The 20,293-nt window shown below is 41.3% G+C and overlaps 1 protein-coding gene across 1 annotated transcript in view; it reads right to left on the bottom strand.

Annotated features, from left to right (window-relative positions):
- The window catches only part of FOCAD (focadhesin), a 1,237,844-nt gene that overhangs the window by 995,378 nt on the left and 222,173 nt on the right, over positions 1-20,293 (bottom strand). Inside the window, 1 exon segment of the mRNA XM_053702659.1 lies at positions 2,852-2,956. Coding sequence (XP_053558634.1) covers positions 2,852-2,956 — 105 coding nt within the window.

The following is a 20,293-nucleotide window of genomic DNA, read 5'->3' as shown; positions in this document are numbered from 1 at the left end:
TAGTGATGGAAAATATTTAAAGGTTTGTCTGGCCTATCACAGATAAGGGGTGTGTTATTGTGACGTATCGTATTATGTTCAGTTACCTATGTGCAAAGGTCTTAGTGTTCATGTGTAAGGATTGTGATGTTATTAACTAAGTTATCATTTCCAAATTTACTTTGTATACCAAATATATTTAAAAGAAGTTATGCAACTATATATAGGTGTGTTGTTGTAGTTCGTTCCACCATTTTGGAATTGGGCATTTGCGTTATCAGCTTAATCTGATAAATCGTGCTAACAACAGAAAACAAAAACTATTCCAGAAATATGACTATATGATTTTTCGGCTTTGATATATTCAAAAAGGCTAAGAGAATGTTATTACATATAATAGAGAAGGCAAAGAAACAAATATTGTCATGTAGCAATAACACGGAGGTGATTGACAGAAACATTGTTAGTAGTGATAGTTCTACTTCATTACGGACTTCTATTAGAATAGTTAATATTATGACAGCGAACAGCAGCTAACGCTCACAGGAAAGGGGGAATTTCTTTTTGGATAGCAGTTAGTCCATAATAGCTGATCAGGGCATAGGAATATGGTAGTAGACATATTGTTATGGTTAGAAGAAATAATGTCAAATAGACAAAGCAATTTGTTATATGCTGTTACCACTAAGATGGGTAGAGACATAAAACCTACATATAACGGATGGTTTTGTGACAATTAATTAGTCTAAAAACTGGGAGTGATTATAGCAGCATAAGTTAAAATGACATGTTAAAAGTTTATATCATAGATATATATCATATAAAAATATATATAAATAACTATTTAAAAAATTATATAAGAAATTGAATATATCATAGGCATATCTCATATAAGAAATTCATCAAATATTACAAACACAACATATATATTAAAAACAATTTTGTGTATTAAAAAAACATAATAAAAATACATTGGAAATGTGTTGTTATATTTGAAAGATACAATATAACAAATATAAAAACAGCCCGAGTAGGTGAGACATTAATATATATAAAAAATATATAAAACATATATTTATATATAATAAAGTATAACAAATGTATAAAAACAAATAGATGTCAAATTTCACTGTATCTTAGGTTTATCCCTTCCCCCTGTTTTCACCTCACTCTCTTAATGCCCACCGAGGTTGTGTATCACATAGGGAATACCATTAAGTAATGCACATAGCTAATATTAGCGATATTCACCTCCTGTTTTAATGTATGAATCGTAGCCACATTTGTTGCAATATTTGTTGCATCACTGCCTTATTAGCTACATCATAAATCTATGAATCATAGCCACAACTATTGCAATAGTTGTTGCAATACTGCTTTATAAGCTACATTATATACTATTCTACCGCACTTATTCTTATTATAACAGATCCACTGTATCTATATATTTTCCCCCCTCTTTCTACTTACACTACAACATTCTCTGCAGTATACTTAAGCCTTGTTTATAGGCGCTCTGTCACTTTCCAATTTGTCACCCTTATTTGTTAAAGTCACACAGAAACTGTGAACGTATAATCAGAATCACATAAACTGCTGTATACAAAATAAAATACAAAATAGAAAGTGCAAAGTTTAATTGTAATGATATTTAATCTGAAGTTTAAAGTGATATAAAATAGAAAGCAGAAAACATATATTGCACTGGGCTTGTCTCTCCATCACATACAGAAATGCAGGCAACACCCCTGAAGAAGTAAAGCAAAATCTGCCATTAGAAAAGTTCACCAGGGATCTTGCAGCGCGGAGGATCATTTTAGAGTATCTCATTTAAGCAGAGAGGTTTTGAATGTCAGGGCCTAAATGAGCTACTAAGCTATAATCCTTTTAAAGATAAAATGCAAGCTACTGTGATGTTTCTGACCAAAACCTTGTAGAAAGAAGCTCTTGTGCCTGATGAATGTAACTCTGAGAAAAACACAAAAACTGCGATAAGAATTAATGGGATATAAAAAGTACAAAAATAAAATGCTCTTCTATGTTGGGGCATTTTTATTATTGCACTATTGCTTGCATATGACTATGTGTCTTTACTGCACAAACCCAAGACCTTTCTTTCATGATTCAGATAGAGCATACAATTTTAAAAGCATTTCCAATTTACTTCTATTATCTAATTTGCTTCCTTCTCTTGGTATCCTTTATTGAAAAATATACCTTGGTAGGCTCAGGAGCAACAGTGCACTACTGGGACCTAGCTGCTGATTGGTGACTACACATGCTTTTTGTCATTGGCTTGTCTCATGTGCTCAGCTTGTTACTCCTTTAACAAAAAATACCAGGAGAATTAAGCAAATTTGATAATAGAAGTAAACTGGAAAGTTGTTTAAAATTGTATGTTTCAGAGCAGCAAAGCACTACAGGGAGTTAGGTGAGCACATCTGCAGAGCCAATAACAAATGTGCGTAGCCACCAATTGCCAGCTAACTCCCAGTAGTGCATTGCTGCTGCAGAATATATGTATATAGCCTTTTTAACAAAAAAAAAAGAGAACAAAGAAAATCTGATAGTAAAAGTTAATTTAAAAGTGTATTAAAATGACAGACTTTTATCTGAATTGTGAAAATGTAATTTTGACTTTTCTATCCCTTTAAATTATGTCATGTGTATGTATTTTAAATCAAGGTGTTGAAAAACATGGTTCCCCGTGGGATGGAGGTAAGCAGAAATTTAATAGCAATAGTTCTACACATTTCTGAAGCAATTTTAATTGATTTAGATTATAACTAGATGGTAATAAAACATAACTGTGAAATCAAATACAGGTTATTTTCATCCATAAATCTTCTTAATGTTAATGACAAATACTTACCAGATTGTATAGGGATTCTTGCAGTCCTGTGTTCTACTATTTTCATCATCATGAGCTTGAAAGTATAGCAGTCTCCAAACACATTTTACCAAACCTTGTATGTTCCTATAAGGTAAAAAGGCTATCATCTATTTGAGCATTTGAAAAGGTTTTACACTTTTAAGATTTACATTTTTCAACTTCTAGACAAATCTTTTGCTATATTAAATGTCAATATTTACCAATTTGTACGAAAGCGATCAAAAATATACCTACTAGTGAGTATCAGAGGTAGTATGTTTGTTATTTTATTAGCACAAAAGTAAATGTTACTAGAAAAAAGGGAGGTGTCACAGTACCATACACATACTAGACATATTTATATTCAGATATTTCAGCTCAGATATTCCCGTCATGCCAATATTATAACCCCTGTGTTTTATTCATATGTTCACAACATTTTACACATGGGTGTTACCTGTAGTTCGCAAATAAAGAGCGATACTGATGTTAAAGAAAAAACAGATTTCCCATTATTCCTTATAGGTTAGCGTCATGTTCAAACAGAAAAAAACAAACAAAAACAATGTATGCTTACCGGTTATATTTTTTTTTGTGCACATTTTAATCACATGTGGGATATTTCCTATCCACCAGGTGAAAAAAAAACAACCCATCACCTAACTACAAAACAGAAACATAAATTATGCTTACCTGATCATTTAATTTCCATATGTGGGAGGAGAGTCCACTGCTTCATTCATTATGTGTGGGAATTAAGAACTTGGCCACCAGGAGGAGGCAAAGACACCCCAGCCAAAGGCTTAAAGTAAAAGTAAATCCTAGCGTTTTACAAACACTAGGATTACTATTGAAACAAATAGTCGGCTGCTGTAGGAGCTAAGAGCGGCGATCGATTGAATCAAATAAAGGAGCTTTCTACATGAAGTATCTTATACTTCATGACTGAAAGTGCCCGTTATTTGTTTCAATAGTAAATCCTAGCGTTTGTAAAACGCTGCGATTTACTTTCACTTTAAATACCTCCCCCCACTCCCCTCAACCCCCAGTCATTATGCCAAGGGAACAAGGAACAGTAGGAGAAATATCAGGGTATAAATGGTGCTAGACGAATAATATAAAATGTAGGTCCGCCCATCGGAGTAAGTGGGTGGGAGCAGTGGACTCACCTCCCACAGATGGAAATGAAATTATCAGGTAAGCATAATTTATGTTTTCCATCTTAATTGGAGGAGAGTCCACTGCTTCATTCATCACTTGTGGGAACAAATACCCAAGCTCTAGAGGACACTGAATAAACAAAAAACAAGAGGGTAAAAGGAGGCGGACCCTATACTGAGGGAACCACAGCCTGCAAAACCTCTCTCCCAAAACCAGCTTTCGCTGAAGCAAAAACATAAAATTTGTAGAATTTCGCAAAAGTATGTAAGGAGGATCAAGTAGCCGCCTTACAGATCTTCTCCACAGATGCCTCGTCCTTAAAGGCCCAAGAAGAGGCCACAGCCCTAGTCGAATGAGCCGTAATCCTCTGTGGAGACTTATGTCCCGCTGTCTCATAGGTCAAACGGATGAGGCTCCTCAGCTAAAAAGACAGTGAAGTCGAAGAGGCCTTCTGCCCCCTACGCTTCCCGAAATACACAACAAATAGGGACGAAGTCTGTCTGAAATCCGTTGTGGCCTGAAGATAAAACTTCAAGGCTCGAACAGCATCCAAGTCATGACGTAACCGCTCCTTAGGCGAAGAAGGATTAGGACACAAGGAAGGAACTACTATCTCCTGATTGATGTTACGATCGGATACCACCTTGGCGTAAAAAAACAGGTAGGAGGCTCAAATTGCAAGGCCGCTAATTCAGAGACTCTGCGAGCCGAAGCAATAGCCAGAAGGAATAGAACCTTCCAGGAAAGAATCTTAATGTCAAGCGCATGCATAGGCTCAAATGGAGCCATCTGCAACACCTTAAGAACCAAGTTTAAACTCCAAGGAGGAGCAGAAGGTCTCAATACCGGTGTGATTCTGGACAGAGCCTGAACAAAGGACTGTATATCAGGAAGTTCTGCTAGCGTCTTGTGTAACAGAACCGAAAGAGCCTAAATCTATCCCTTTAAGGAACTGGCGGCAAGACCCTTATCCAAACCATCCTGGCGAAAAGCCAGAATCCTGGATAACCTAATCTTGTGCCAGGGATATCCACGTTCCTCACACCAGGATAAATAGGTCCTCCACACCTTATGATAGATGCGATGAGTGACCGGTTTCCTGGCCTGAATGAGAGTATTAATCACTCTCTCCAAGAACCCTCTCTTAGCCAAGACTAGGCGTTCAACCTCCTCGCAGTGAGCCTCAGCGAATCGAGATTTTGGTGAAGAAAGGGACCCTGAACCAGCAGATCTCTGCGACAGGGTAGCCTCCATGGAGGAGGCAACGACATTCTCACCAAATCCGCAAACCACGTCCTCCATGGCCACAACGGAGCAATCAGAATGGTCAAATCTTGTTCCTGTTTGATGTGGGCCACCACTCGAGTGGAGTGGCAATGGTGCAAAAATGTAAATCAGGTTGAACTCCTAAGGCACCGCTAAGGCATCTATCAGCTCTGCCTGGGGATCCCTGGACTGCAACCCATATTTGGGTATCTTGCAGTTGAGTCTGGACGCCATGAGATCTATCTCCGGCATCCCCCATCTGTTGCACATCTCCACAAACACCTCGGGATGGAGAGACCATTCCCACAGATGAAACTATTGTCTGCTGAGAAAATACGCTTCACAGTTGTCCATACCCGGAATATGGATCACTGACAGCGAGCAGTTGTGGGTCTCCGCCCATTCGAGAATCCGAGCTACTTCCCTCATGACAAGGGAGCTTCACGTACCCGCTGATGGTTTACGTAAGCCACCGAGGTAAGGATGTCCGACAGGATTCTGATGAATCAGGATGATTCCAGGAGGGGCCAAGCCCTCAGAGCTTTGAATATCGCCCGAAGTTCCAGAATATTTATCGGAAGAGTCAGCTTCTGTCAATTCCACCTGCCCTGTGCACTTCTGGCACCCCAAACAGCACCCCATCCTGATAGACTTGCGTCCGTGGTCACAATCTCCCAGGATGGTCTCAAAAAGGAAGTCCCCTGGGACAGCTGTCCCAGGCGGATCCACCAAGAGAGATCCACTAAGAGAGATTAGGTTATCTAGAGAAATCTATTGGGATAGATCTGAGTAATCGCCGTTCCACTGTCTCAACATGCATAACTGAAGAGGTCTGAGATGGAACCTGGCGAATGGAATGACATCTATTCTGGATATCATGAGCCCAATCACCTCCATACACCTGGCCACAGATGTCCTTGAGGAGGCTTGAAGAGCAGTTGGACGCAATCTTGGAACATCTCTGATCTGTCAGGAATATCTTCATGGATATGGAATCTATTATCGTACCCAGAAATTCCACCCTATTGCTGGGGACCAGAAAACTCTTTCCTTCCTTTATCTTCCAGCCATGGGATCGAAGGAGGAGAAGAAGAGCCCTCGAGTGGTCCTCCACCAGACTGTAAGACGGAGCCAAGACCAGAATATCGTCTAGATAAGGGGATGCCACTATACCTCTTGGGGCAGTCGCCAGACCAAACTGCAGGGCCACAAACTGAAAGTGTTGGTCCAAAAATGCAAATTTTAGCAACCTGAAATGGTCTTTGTGGATTGGAAAATGAAGATAAGCATCTTTCCAGTCTATTGCCATCATTAATTGCCCATCTTGAACTAGGGTCAGAATGGATCTGATCGTCTCCATTTTGAACGATGGGACTGACAGAAACTTGTTTAAGCATTTTAGGTCTAGAATTAGGCGGAACTTGCCGTCCTTCTTTGGGACCACAAAAAGGTTTGAATAGTACCCTAGACCCCTTTTTCCTAGAGGTACTGGAACGATTACCCCGAGAGATCCCTCACGCGCTCTAGAAAGGCGTCTCTCTTCTCTGGTCTTGAGGATAGGTTTGATAGGAGGAATCTGCCCCTGGGTGGATGAGACTTGAACCCTATCCTGTAACCCTGGGTAATAACCTCCAGAACCCAAGGATCCTGTACGTCTCTCATCCAAGCCTCTGCGAACAGAGATAGTCTGTCCCCTACACAATCTGGGGGCCGCCCCTTCATGCCGATTTTGTCTAGGCGGGCTTCTTGCTCTGCTTGGACTTATTCCAGGAGTGAGCTGGTTTCCAAGATCCCTTGGACTGCTCGGTCTTCGCAGCAGGCTGCTGGCGCTGAGGTTTGTCTGAACGAAAGGGAGGAAAAGTAGAGCCCTTAGGCTTCTTGTTCTTATCCTGTGGAAGAAAAGCACCCTTGCCTCCCGTGCCCGTGGATGTGATAGAGTCCAGTCCTGGACCAAAGAGAATCTTCCCCTGAAAGGGAAGAGATAGCAATCTAGACTTGAAAGTCCCGTCAGCTGACCACTACTTTACCCATAGAGCCCTGCGGGCTAGAACAGAGAAACCCAACGTCTTTGCGTAGAGGTGAATAACCTGCATGTTCGCATCACAGATAAAAGAATTAGCAACCCTTAGGGCCTTAATCTTTTCCTGTACCTCCTTGAGGGATGTCTCCACCTCGACCATAGCTGATAGTGCATCACACCAGTAGGTAGCCGCTCCAGCCACCGCAGCGATTGCCCCTGCCAGTTGAAAAATAAACCCTGTGTGTTGAAACATCTTTCTTAACATTGATTCAAATTATTTATCTATGGGCTCCTTGAACGACAAACTATCCTCAAGGGGATTAGTTTATGGTTAGTCCCCATGGAGATAGCCCCATCCACTTTAGGAACGGCCCCCCATAGCTCAATCTGAGAGTCCAGAATGGAGAACAGCTTTTTAAAAGAGGAAGAGGGAGCAAAGGACGAGCCAAGTTTCTTCCACTCCCTTTTAATAATAGTAGACATCTTCACGGGAACTGAGATGGTCTGAGGTACCACCCGGTCCTTGTAAACCCTATCTAACTTAGGGATCAAAGGTTCTTCCGGAAGTTTTGGTTCCGGAACCTCCAACGTAGCAAGCACATCTTTCAGTAAAAAGCGCAAATGCTCCATCTTAAACTTAAAATCTGGCTCCTCCGAGGTTTAGAAGACACTGATTCCGTCTCAGAAAGAGCGCCCTCCGAAGTATCGGAGACGTAATCATCGTATAATCTGTCAGAGACATCCAACGGAGTAGATGAGAGCGCCCTCCGCAGTATCGGAGACGTCATCATCGTATAATCTGTCAGAGACATCCAACGCAGTAGATGACCCCTGGGATGGAACACTATGTCTTTACCCTCACTTGCGCTTTGCAGGACGTTTTGGTTCCGGAACCTCCAACGTAGCAAGCACTTCTTTCAGTAAAAAGCGCAAATGCTCCATCTTAAACTTAAAATTAAAATCTGGCTCCTCCGAGGTTTAGAAGACACTGATTCCATCTCAGGAAGAGCGCCCTCCGAAGTATCGGAGACGTAATCATCGTATAATCTGTCAGAGACATCCAACGGAGTAGATGAGAGCGCCCTCCGCAGTATCGGAGACGTCATCATCGTATAATCTGTCAGAGACATCCAACACAGTAGATGACTCCTGGGATGGAAGACTATGTCTTTACCCTCACTTGCGCTTTGCAGGACGTGGTAGGGCATGGAAGGCCTCAGAAACCGCGGTTTTCAACTGGGCAGCGAAATCTGGCGGCCAAGAGGCCCCTCCCTCAGTAGAATTAGTAGGGCCCTGGGAAGCTGCATGTGTAATCGGAGAAGAACTTAGGGAACGCACCTCGCGGGACGGAGAGTCCTCAGAGGTGGACGGCTCAGTAGTACTAAATTTATTCTTTTTAGACATTGCAATCTTGTCAACACATGTGGAACACAGTTCAGCAGGCGGGTCAACCTGTACCTCCTGACAATAAATGCAAGTATTGGGTTTAATTAAAGAGGGGGTATCCTCTAAAATATCAGAGTCCTCCATAGCTACAACGTGCACCGCACTGGAGTTCAGGAAGGGGGAAGAAATTGAAGTAGAGAGAGGAATGATGTAAATATTTACTTTGAGAAAGAACGGATCAGTGCCACCTACAGGTAGAAATGAAAAGTGCAGGCACAAATTTTATTTTAACTGCCACTGACTGCTCCGTTCTTTCTGCAAACATGAGGCATTTTCTACGATAAGATCGCACATCGCAGCATGTTCTGCCTTGGGGATTTTCAGTAACATCCCTTAATAGAATCTCACTATCTTTACCATCTGTTGTAAAGACTGAACAAAAGTAATCATTTGAACAGTTTGCTATTTGTTTATCTTCTTCCACTACTCTGTTATCATTCTTGAGTTTAACTATCCCTCTGTTAGTTAGTTACACTCCCAGAAAATCGCAAAACCAGTTTACCGATTACACTGAAGATGTACACAGATCCACTACAGACAAAATGTGCATGCAAAGTTCATCCTCCTGGTTAGCTGAGGCCAGCTGCTCGCTCTCGCAGAACTTTATGAATTACTAAAGTATGGAGGACAGATCGGTAACAGGTAAAACATTAGTAACTAAGAAAAAAATAATACCCAAATTTAAAAACAGAATTTATGCTTACCTGATACATTTCTTTCTCCTTCTGTGTGTCCGGTCCACGGCTTCATCCTTACTTGTGGGAATATTCTCTTCCCCAACAGGAAATGGCAAAGAGAGCAAAGCAAAAGCTGAACATATAGCTCCCCCTCTGGCTCCGCCCCCCAGTCATTCGACCGACGGTTAGGAGAAAAAGGAGAAACCATAGGGTGCCGTGGTGACTGTAGTGTATAGAAAGAAAAAATTTGGAACCTGACTAAAGAGCCAGGGCGGGCCGTGAACCGGACACACCGTAGGAGAAAGAAATTTATCAGGTAAGCATAAATTCTGTTTTCTCCTACATTGGTGTGTCCGGTCCATGGCTTCATCCTTACTTGTGGGAACCAATACCAAAGCTTTAGGACACGGATGAAGGGAGGGAACAAGTCAGGTTACCTAAACGGAAGGCACCACGGCTTGCAAAACCTTTCTCCAAAAATAGCCTCCGAAGAAGCATAAGTATAAAATTTGTAAAATTTGGCAAAAGTGTGCAGAGAAGACCAAGTCGCTGCTTTACATATCTGATCAACAGAAGCCTCGTTCTTGAAGGCCCATGTGGAAGCCACAGCTCTAGTACAGTGAGCTGTAATTCATTCAGGAGGCTGCCGTCCGGCAGTCTCATAAGCCAATCGGATGATGCTTTTCAGCCAAAAAGAAAGAGAGGTAGCAGTAGCTTTCTGCCCTCTCCTATTACCAGAATAAACCACAAACAAAGATGATGTTTGTCTGAAATCCTTCGTTGCTTCTAAATAGAATTTTAAAGCACGGACCACATCTATATTGTGTAACAAACGTTCCTTCTTCGAAGCTGGATTCGGACACAGAGAAGGAACAACTATTTCCTGGTTAATATTCCTGTTGGAAACCACTTTTGGAAGAAAACCAGGTTTGGTACGCAAAACAACCTTATCTGAATGGAATACCAGATAGGGTGGATCACACTGCAAAGCAGACAATTCAGAAACTCTTCTAGCAGAAGAAATAGCAACCAAAAACAGAACTTTCCAAGATAGTAACTTAATATCTATGGAATGCAAAGGTTCAAACGGAACCCCTTGAAGAACTGAAAGAAATAAATTTAGACTCCATGGAGGAGTCATGGGTCTGTAAACAGGCTTGATTCTGACTAAGGCCTGTACAAATGCTTGTACATCTAGCACTGCTGCCAGGCGTTTTTGTAACAAAACAGACAGAGCAGATATCTGTCCTTTTAGAGAACTCGCTGACAACCCTTTATCCAAACCCTCTTGGAGAAAGGAAAGAATCCTAGGAATTTTAATTTTACTCCAAGAGAATCCCTTGGATTCACACCAACAGATATATTTTTTCCATATTTTATGGTAAATTTTCCTAGTCACAGGTTTTCTGGCTTAGACCAGAGTATCTATAACTGAATCTGAAAACCCACGCTTAGATAAAATCAAGCGTTCAATTTCCAAGCAGTCAGCTGCAGAGAGACTAGATTTGGATGTTCGAATGGACCTTGTACTAGAAGATCCTGTCTCAAAGGTAGCTTCCATGGTGGAGCCGATGACATATTCACCAGGTCTGCATACCAAGTCCTGCGTGGCCACGCAGGAGCTATCAGAATCACCAAGGCCTTCTCCTGTTTGATCCTGGCTACGAGCCTGGGAAGGAGAGGAAACGGTGGAAACACATAAGCTAGGTTGAACGACCAAGGTGCCACTAATGCATCCACTAGTGTTGCCTTGGGATCCCTGGATCTGGACCCATAGCGACGAACCTTGAAGTTCTGACGAGACGCCATCAGATCCATGTCTGGAATGCCCCATAATTGAGTTAACTGGGCAAAGACCTCCGGGTGGAGTTCCCACTCCCCCGGATGGAAAGTCTGACGACTCAAATAATCCGCCTCCCAGTTGTCTACTCCTGGGATGTGAATTGCAGATAGATGGCAGGAGTGATCCTCCGCCCATTTGATGATCTTGGATACCTCTCTCATCGCCAAGGAACTCCTTGTTCCCCCCTGATGATTGAGGTAAGCTACAGTCGTCATGTTGTCCGACTGAAATCTTATGAATCTGGCCTTCGCTAGTTGAGGCCAAGCCCGGAGCGCATTGAATATCGCTCTCAGTTCCAGAATGTTTATCGAGAGAAGAGACTCTTCCCGAGACCATAGACCCTGAGCTTTCAGGGAGTCCCAGACCGCGCCCCAGCCTAATAGACTGGCGTCGGTCGTGACAATGACCCACTCTGGTCTGCGGAAACTCATTCCCTGAGACAGGTGATCCTGAGTCAACCACCAACGGAGTGAGTCTCTGGTTAACCGGTCTACTTGAATCTGGGGAGACAAGTCTGCATAATCCCCATTCCACTGTTTGAGCATGCACAGTTGCAATGGTCTTAGATGAATTTGAGCAAAAGGAACCACGTCCATTGCTACAACCATTAGACCTATTACTTCCATGCACTGAGCTATGGAAGGCTGAGGAATAGATTGAAGAACTTGACAAGCATTTAGAAGCTTTAATTTTCTGACCTCTGTCAGAAAAATCTTCATTTCTACAGAATCTATTATTGTTCCCAGAAAGGGAACCCTTGTAGACGGGGACAGGAAACTCTTTTCCACATTCACCTTCCACCCGTGAGACCTGAGAAAAGCTAATACAATGTCTGTATGAGACCTTGATCTTGAAAGGGACGACGCTTGGATTAGGATGTCGTCTAGGTAAGGTGCCACTGCAATGCCCCTCGGTCTTAGAACCGCTAGAAGGGACCCTAGCACCTTTGTGAAAATTCTGGGAGCAGTGGCTAAACCGAACGGGAGAGCCACGAACTGGTAATGTTTGTCCAGAAAGGCGAACCTTAGGAACTGATGATGATCTTTGTGGATAGGAATATGTAGGTACGCATCCTTTAAGTCCACGGTAGTCATGTATTGACCCTCCTGGATTGTTGGTAAAATCGTACGAATGGTTTCCATTTTGAACGATGGAACTCTGAGGAATTTGTTTAGAATTTTTAAATCCAGAATTGGTCTGAAAGTTCCCTCTTTTTTGGGAACTACAAACAGGTTTGAGTAAAGCCCCTGACCTTGTTCCACTGTTGGAACTGGGTGTATCACTCCCATCTTTAATAGATCTCCTATGCAATGTAAGAATGCCTGTCTCTTTATCTGGTCTGAAGATAAGCGAGACATGTGGAACCTTCCCCTTGGAGGAAGTTCCTTGAACTCTAGAAGATAACCCTGAAAGACTATTTCTAGTGCCCAGGGATCCGGAACATCTCTTGCCCAAGCCTGAGCAAAGAGAGAAAGTCTGCCCCCTACTAGATCCGGTCCCGGATCGGGGGTTACCCGTTCATGCTGTCTTGGTAGCAGCAGCAGGCTTCTTGGCCTGTTTACCCTTGTTCCAGCCTTGCATTGGTTTCCATGCTGGCTTAGCCTGGGAAGCGTTACCCTCTTGTCTAGAGGCTGCAGAGTTATGAGACGGTCCGTTCCTGAAGTTGCGAAAGGAAAGAAAATTAGATTTGGTCTTAGCCTTGAAAGGCCTATCCTGTGGGAGGGCATGGCCCTTTCCCCCAGTGATGTCTGAAATTATCTCCTTCAATTCTGGCCCAAAAAGGGTGTTACCTTTGAAAGGAATATTAAGCAATTTTGTCTTGGATGACACATCCGCCGACCAAGATTTTAGCCAAAGTGCTCTGCGCGCCACAATTGCAAAACCTGAATTTTTTGCCGCTAATTTCGCCAATTGCAAAGCGGCATCTAAAATAAAGGAATTAGCCAACTTTAGTGCGTGAATTCTGTCCATGACTTCCTCATATGGAGTCTCCTTATTGAGCGAATTTTCTAGTTCCTCGAACCAAAAAGACGCCGCCGTTGTGATAGGAATAATGCACGAAATTGGTTGGAGAAGGAAACCTTGCTGAACAAATATCTTTTTAAGCAATCCTTCCAATTTTTTATCCATAGGATCTTTGAAAGCACAACTGTCCTCAATGGGAATAGTTGTGCGTTTGGCCAACGTAGAAACTGCCCCCTCAACCTTAGGAACTGTTTGCCATGCGTCCCTTCTGGGGTCAACAATGGGGAACATTTTCTTAAATATAGGAGGTGGGACAAAAGGTATACCTGGCTTCTCCCACTCCTTAGTCACTATGTCCGCCACCCTTTTGGGTATCGGAAAGGCATCAGCGTGCACAGGGACCTCAAGGAATTTGTCCATTTTGCACAATTTCTCACAATCGTCCAGAGTAGTTAGCACCTCCTTAAGCAGGGCGCAGAGATGTTCTAACTTAAATTTAAACGTCACAATATCAGGTTCTGCCTGTTGAGAAACTTTTCCTGAATCGGAAATATCTCCCTCCAACAGACCCTCCCTCACTGCCAATTCTGACTGGTGTGAGGGTATAACAGATAAATTATCATCAGTGCACACTTGCTCATCTTCTGTATTTAAAACTGAGCAATCACGCTTTCTTGGAAATGCTGGCAGTTTGGATAAAAGATTAGCTATAGAATTATCCATTACTGCCGTTAATTGTTGCATAGTAACAAGCATTGGCGTGCTAGATGTACTAGGTGTCGCCTGCGCGGGCATAACTGGTGTTGACACAGAAGGAGAGGATGATGAACTATCCCCACTACCTTCATTTGAAGAATCATCTTGGGCAATCTTATTAAATGTGACAGTACTGTCCTTACTTTGTTTGGACGCCACGGCACAATTTTCACATACAGTTAAAGGGGGAACCACCTTGGCCTCCATACACACAGAACATGTTCTATCTGAAGGTACAGACATGTTAGACAGACTTATACAGGCTATTAATGCAATAAAACCGTTTTTAAACAAAACCGTTACTGTTTCTTTAAATGTTAAACAGAGCACACTTTATTTCTGCATGTGTGAAAAACTATGAAGGAAATATCCGATCCTTACCACCCTAGTGTCTTAATGCTTTGAAAGTATTGCACACCAAATTTCAAGTTTGTAACCCCTTAAATGAGCAAACCGGAGCTATTTGTTCAATTTAGCAGTTTAAACCCACTACAGTCCCTGCCACAACCTTTGCTGCGGCTTTACCTTTCCTTGGGGGTTATTCCTTCTAGAATCGTTTTTTATGGCCACAGGACCCTCTCACATGAAGCTGCATGCACTGCTTCCAGAAGTAACTGCGCAATTAAGGCGCGAAAATGAGGCCTCCTCCCTCTGCATACCAGAGTGAAGCGCCCTTCCTGACTAGATTAGGTGTCTAAACGACTGCCAGGCGAATAAAAAACGTTCCCAAAGAGTTTTCAAGTTCCAAAACACTCCAAAAGACATATAAATATTGTATAAATCAATCGATTTAGCCCACAATAGTGTCAACCAGTATATAGCCCATTAATAAGCCTTCATTCTGTTATGAGTCTAAGAAAAATGGCTTACCGATCCCATAAGGGAAAATGACAGTCTTCTAGCATTACTATGTCTTGTTAGAAAATGGACTAGTCATACCTTGAGCAGAAAAGTCTGCAAACTGTTCCCCCCAACTGAAGTTCTCTGGTTTCAACAGTCCTGCGTGGGAACAGCAATGGATTTTAGTTACTGCTGCTAAAATCATACTCCTCTTTAAACAGAACTCTTCATCACTTTCTGTTGTAGAGTAAATAGTACAAACCGGCACTATTTTAAAATAACAAACTCTTGATAGAAGAAATAAAAACTACAACTAACACCACATACTCTTTACCATCCCCGTGGAGATGCTACTTGTTCAGAGCGGCAAAGAGAATGACTGGGGGGCGGAGCCAGAGGGGGAGCTATATGGGCAGCTTTTGCTGTGCTCTCTTTGCCATTTCCTGTTGGGGAAGAGAATATTCCCACAAGTAAGGATAAAGCCGTGGACCGGATACACCAATGTAGGAGAAATAAAAAGCTAAATGTGATATCTATGCAATGCAAAGATCATGTAGTATGCATTTTTATGTCATTCGTTACCATCACTTTAGGGCAGGACTGAGACTGATCAGGCATTTTGACCAACAGAACATTCCTGCCAAAGGCCACCTTGGGAGAGGCACCAAAAAAATTATGTAATGATAAAATTAGTAAAAGTATGCAGAGAGGACCGAGTAGCTGCTTTGTAAATCTGATCAACAGAAGCTTTATTCCTAAATGTTCCAGAAGTAACCTCTACTCTAGTTGAGTGAGTAATAATTAGCTCAGGAGAAGATTTACCCACCATCAGTTAGGCCTTTCTGATCAGGCTGCTGAAGTAGTTGCCACAGCCGTGTCATAATGATGGGGTCCAGAAAGTGAAAAAGAATAGCAGAAGAGAGTCAAAAGACTATGTAGCATCCACATAAAACGCAAGCGCCCAAACCACATTCAAGTTGTGTAGGAGATGCTCCTTAAAATTCTCAGGAGTTTAATCCAAGGAAGGAACCACAATCAGACTCATGGCAAGAAATGACTAGCAGAAAGAGAACCTTCCAGGTCAAAAGCTAAAGTTCTAGACCATACATAGGTTCAAAATGAGGGACCTGAAGAACCATCAACACAAAACTGACACTCCAAGGTTCGAGTTACAGGTCCAATCACATGTTTGACACAGATAAGATTCTGAAAAAAAGTCTGAATATTAGAAATTCCTGTTCAATAGCACATACAAGACAGAAATATGACTCTTAGGACAGGCTGGCTGAAAAAACCCTTCGACAAAACAACCTATAGAAACTCCAGGATCCTAGCAATTTTAAAATACTTATTCAATAATTCTAAGAAGCATACCAACCAGATAAGTCTTTCAGACCCTATGATGAATAACTCTGGTATTAGTCTTCCTTACTTGGATAAAGTTGCCAATAAACTTGACAAACTTCCATTGGATAAAATAATGTGTTCAATCAACAGGTCTGAAGATCTTAATGGATGAAAGGCACTTACTACAGGTCTCTCCTGAGAGGCAGTGGGTAAAATTACATCTGGACTAGGTCTGCATACCAAGTTCTATGAAACTAAATTGGAGCAAATCAGAATCATTGGCGTCCTTTCCTGCTTAATTCCGGCGATCACTCTGAAGAGTAGTACAAAAGGAGGAAAGATGTAAATCACAGTAACACTAAGTCATCCACCAGCATAGCCTGAAGATCCAGGGATCTGACAAAATACAGGGGAAGCTTGTGGTTCAAATGAGAGGCCATCAGATGTATTTCTGGCCTTCCCCAGTGCCTCACAATCTGGTTGAAAACCTCCTAATGCAAGTCTGCTGAGATCACACTCTGATGGGCCTCCACCCACCTGATGATACAAGATAGCTTCCTCATTACTGAGGAACTGTATGTTCCTCCATGATGAGCAACATAAGCCAATGTTATGACATTGTCCGATTGGAACCAAATCAAAGATTCCTGCTGGAGACAGGACACACTCAGCAGAGCCTTGAAGATACCACAGACTTCCAGAATGTTGATTGATAACCTTGCCTATCAAGAAAACCAAAAACTCCTTGTGTCCTTACAGACCCTGAGAAATCTCCATCAGTCCAGAAGGCTGGCATCTGCTGAGATTACTGTCCAATTTGCGTACAGAAAGGAGGACTCCTGAACTATGTAGAATTTAGTTGTGAAAGCTTCTAAGGGAAATCCTCCTAATCCCTGTCCTACAGATTTGCAGGGGCCTTAGATTCAGTGTCCTTTTCTAGATTTCATCTGAGGAAGCAACCATCAACCCCACTACCTCCATAAACTGAGCTACAGTTGGAGAGGGAGTATGCTGCAACCTGGTGCAAGTTGTCTGAAGCCTTTGGCCATATCTGTCATAGATAGCATCATGGGCACCGAGTCTATTATGGGCCCCAGGAAGGAGACTCACGTGGGTAAAACCAGAGAGCTATTTGGTACATTTATGGACCAACCATGTCTGAAAGCAGAGACAGTAAGACTTCCATGTGCTCGGCCTCTTGTTGAAAAAAGGGAGCATGGACCAGAACATCATCCAGATAACAAGCGCCTTCAGGAAATTGTTTTGGTACTTATGTTCCAAAAGTGTTGCAGTCTGTCCATCAGAAGGTAAAAATCTTAAAAGGGACACACACCTTCATGCTAAATTAGAAGCAGGAGTGGATGTCTTGGTTTGCTTAGCCTTAGACCAGGAAGAGCTGGGTCTCCATTAGGACTTGGGGGATCCTGCAAATTGAGTAGAGGAAAAGCAAAAGTTTGGCTCTTGTACTTGAAAGTCTAACCCTGTGGCAATGAAAGCCCCCTTTTCAGTAACAGTGGATATAACAGTATCAAAGACAGGTATTTACCTTGAAATATGTCTGCAGACCAAGACTTTAGTCATAAAGCATATTTACCTGAAACAGCCAGAGAAGCACTTTTCATGGATCTCTTCTAAATATCCTTCACTGGACGCCATGCTGACAAATAACCAAAAAAAGATATCCTGTCCATGGTACTTTGAAGGGGATTCTATGCGCTTCAAAGTGAAGATGAGTCAGCTATGTCCACCTTAGTAACTGTCTCCCAGATCTCTAGGTTAAAGGCTGGCAGAGCGTGTCCTGTGACTCCATTAATAAATCAACAACAGAGGAACAGTCAGAGTCTAACATTCCCATTTTTTGTTTGAGGGAATTAGGTGCATAGGTGACTCATGGTAGATTTACTCATAAGGGAAATCTCACTTAGCGCCTACTGCTAGAGGAACCCTTGGCTTTGATAAGTGACCCCTAGTGGTCAAAATCGTTTAGGAAAATCGGAAAATTCAAAAGTATATCAAAGCGCCGGCCGGCCGGCTTAGATTCAGAAATGTGAAACCTATTCCTTCACAGTTAGAGTAAAATTACTATTTATTAAAACAGTATTAAAATGTTATTAAAATGTAGCCGATTACAGTTGTTGTGTGTTATTTCTGGCAAACATTCACATGTAACAATTAGCAATAACAATGATAAAACAATAATAAAACAATAAAACAATGGAAGGTACCTTCAAGAATAACAATAAAATATGGATTGATTATTCTAAATCAGTGTTACCTGATATGTTTATGAATAACCCAAAAATACTTTCATAGGGTTACTAAAAATGTCCGAAATGGATAAATAAACGTACTCCTCTGTGGTGGTGCTAACTACTGTAGTTTCCTATAGTAGTAATGCTTATTATATTTTACTAACCAATCTGAGGTTTAAACAATAATCATTTCTGTATTACATCAGAAAAAATTCGGGCAGTTCAGAGATAAGCCGGTTAAGAATATCTCTAATTCAATTGTGTATTTAACGTGCAGATTACCCCAGAGTAGTGTTATTACTCTGGAGATCTGTCTATGTCCGTCCAAAATGAGTTTGGGCCTCAATGGATGTCAACTCCTATTGTTTATGTTTGTCGGGTGAGAGGAACTGGTCTACTGTGCCTCACAGGGATCAGAGACCGGTCTCCGCTAGCGGATGGAAATGGTTATCAGTGTCAGTGAATCTGTGCTCAATGTTAGTGAACAGGTGATCAAATCAAATAATGCAAATGTTGAGTGGTTCGAGTGGAGCTAGTACACAAATCACAAATATACAAATCACAAATATACAAATCACAAATAAACAGTGATACTATTAGACATAATGAAAAAAATCTTGCAAAAAATGTTACTTCAAAAAACGATACTTCAAAAAACAATATGTGTGAGACAAAAAGTGGGATTTCGAAGTGATAAAGTGTGCTCCAAAGGATTCCTCAGAGAACACTAGTGACCAGCAGGATATCAGTCAATAATTGTGAATCAAAAAGTAAAAGTGAAAAAATTAAAAATTAAAAATTAAAATGAGCAATTATCATCACTATAAACATATATTCAAATTTGACCCCATCCTCTAAAGACAGAAAAAATCTGAACCCTCAGAACTCACTAATTTAAGGAAAATCGGAAAATGAAATGAAGTGAGTATTTCAACATTTATTGTTGGAAAATCAACTTCTTTAATTAGAGTTCTTATATTAAGAACTCTTTATGATAGCAAAGTCCTTCTGATGAGAAAAACTCTGATGTAACTTAGAAGATGTCTGTAACAAAGGATTCTTCAGAACACTTTTTTATCATTGAAAATAATATGGGGTACCAACAGTGACAAAATTTAACTATGGCAAAAAATTTAACTATGGCAAAAAACTTTTAAAAAAACGTCTGGGATTAAAGTTCTAGATAATAAACTTGAATAAGATCGAAAAGTAGCAACTACATATCCCTCTCCACTATAACATAAACCTGCAAGGAAATCAAATCAGTAGCCTATCCGGTACGTAACAATTTGTAAAAAACATCTGATCCCCCTACTCTAAAGTAAAATATACAGCAATTTAGAAATAATACTCTCGCTGAACACACATAGAATTGCGAGCCAATAAGGTCCGGTATAAAGTACACACCTCCACGGTTCTGACCAATCAGAAAGGACCAAAACGTAAACCAATGGCAGTAAGGAAATATCGAAACGAAAGTTTAGGTAACAGAAACAACACAAATAACTATTATATAACAATACACAATAACAGTATATGAGAATTATACACATTATTTGAGCAGAAACAACTGAACAACAAAAAATAAAAAAATAAAAAGTAATATGAACCGGAAGTGTTAGGAAATCCAATCCGGGATCAAAATACGGGTAATTAGAGTAAGGGGTACTTAAAGCCCCTGGGAATAATAGTAAACCAGTCTTGAAAAAGGTCTATATCTGACCGAAACGCGTTGACTGGTGAGTAGCATTTTAATTTAATCCACTACTTTCGAAAACCATTTGCACTATTATTATTTCTTTCGGCAGAAGGAATAATATTCGGGTGACGCTGGAGCTGAAAAACCGTCTAAAGACGCTGAAGCCCAAT

This window comes from Bombina bombina, chromosome 2 (assembly GCF_027579735.1).
Source record: "Bombina bombina isolate aBomBom1 chromosome 2, aBomBom1.pri, whole genome shotgun sequence".
In the NCBI taxonomy this organism is placed as follows: domain Eukaryota; kingdom Metazoa; phylum Chordata; class Amphibia; order Anura; family Bombinatoridae; genus Bombina; species Bombina bombina.
The sequence above is the reverse complement of the archived record's forward strand: the minus strand, read 5'-3'. Positions and strand labels throughout refer to the sequence as shown.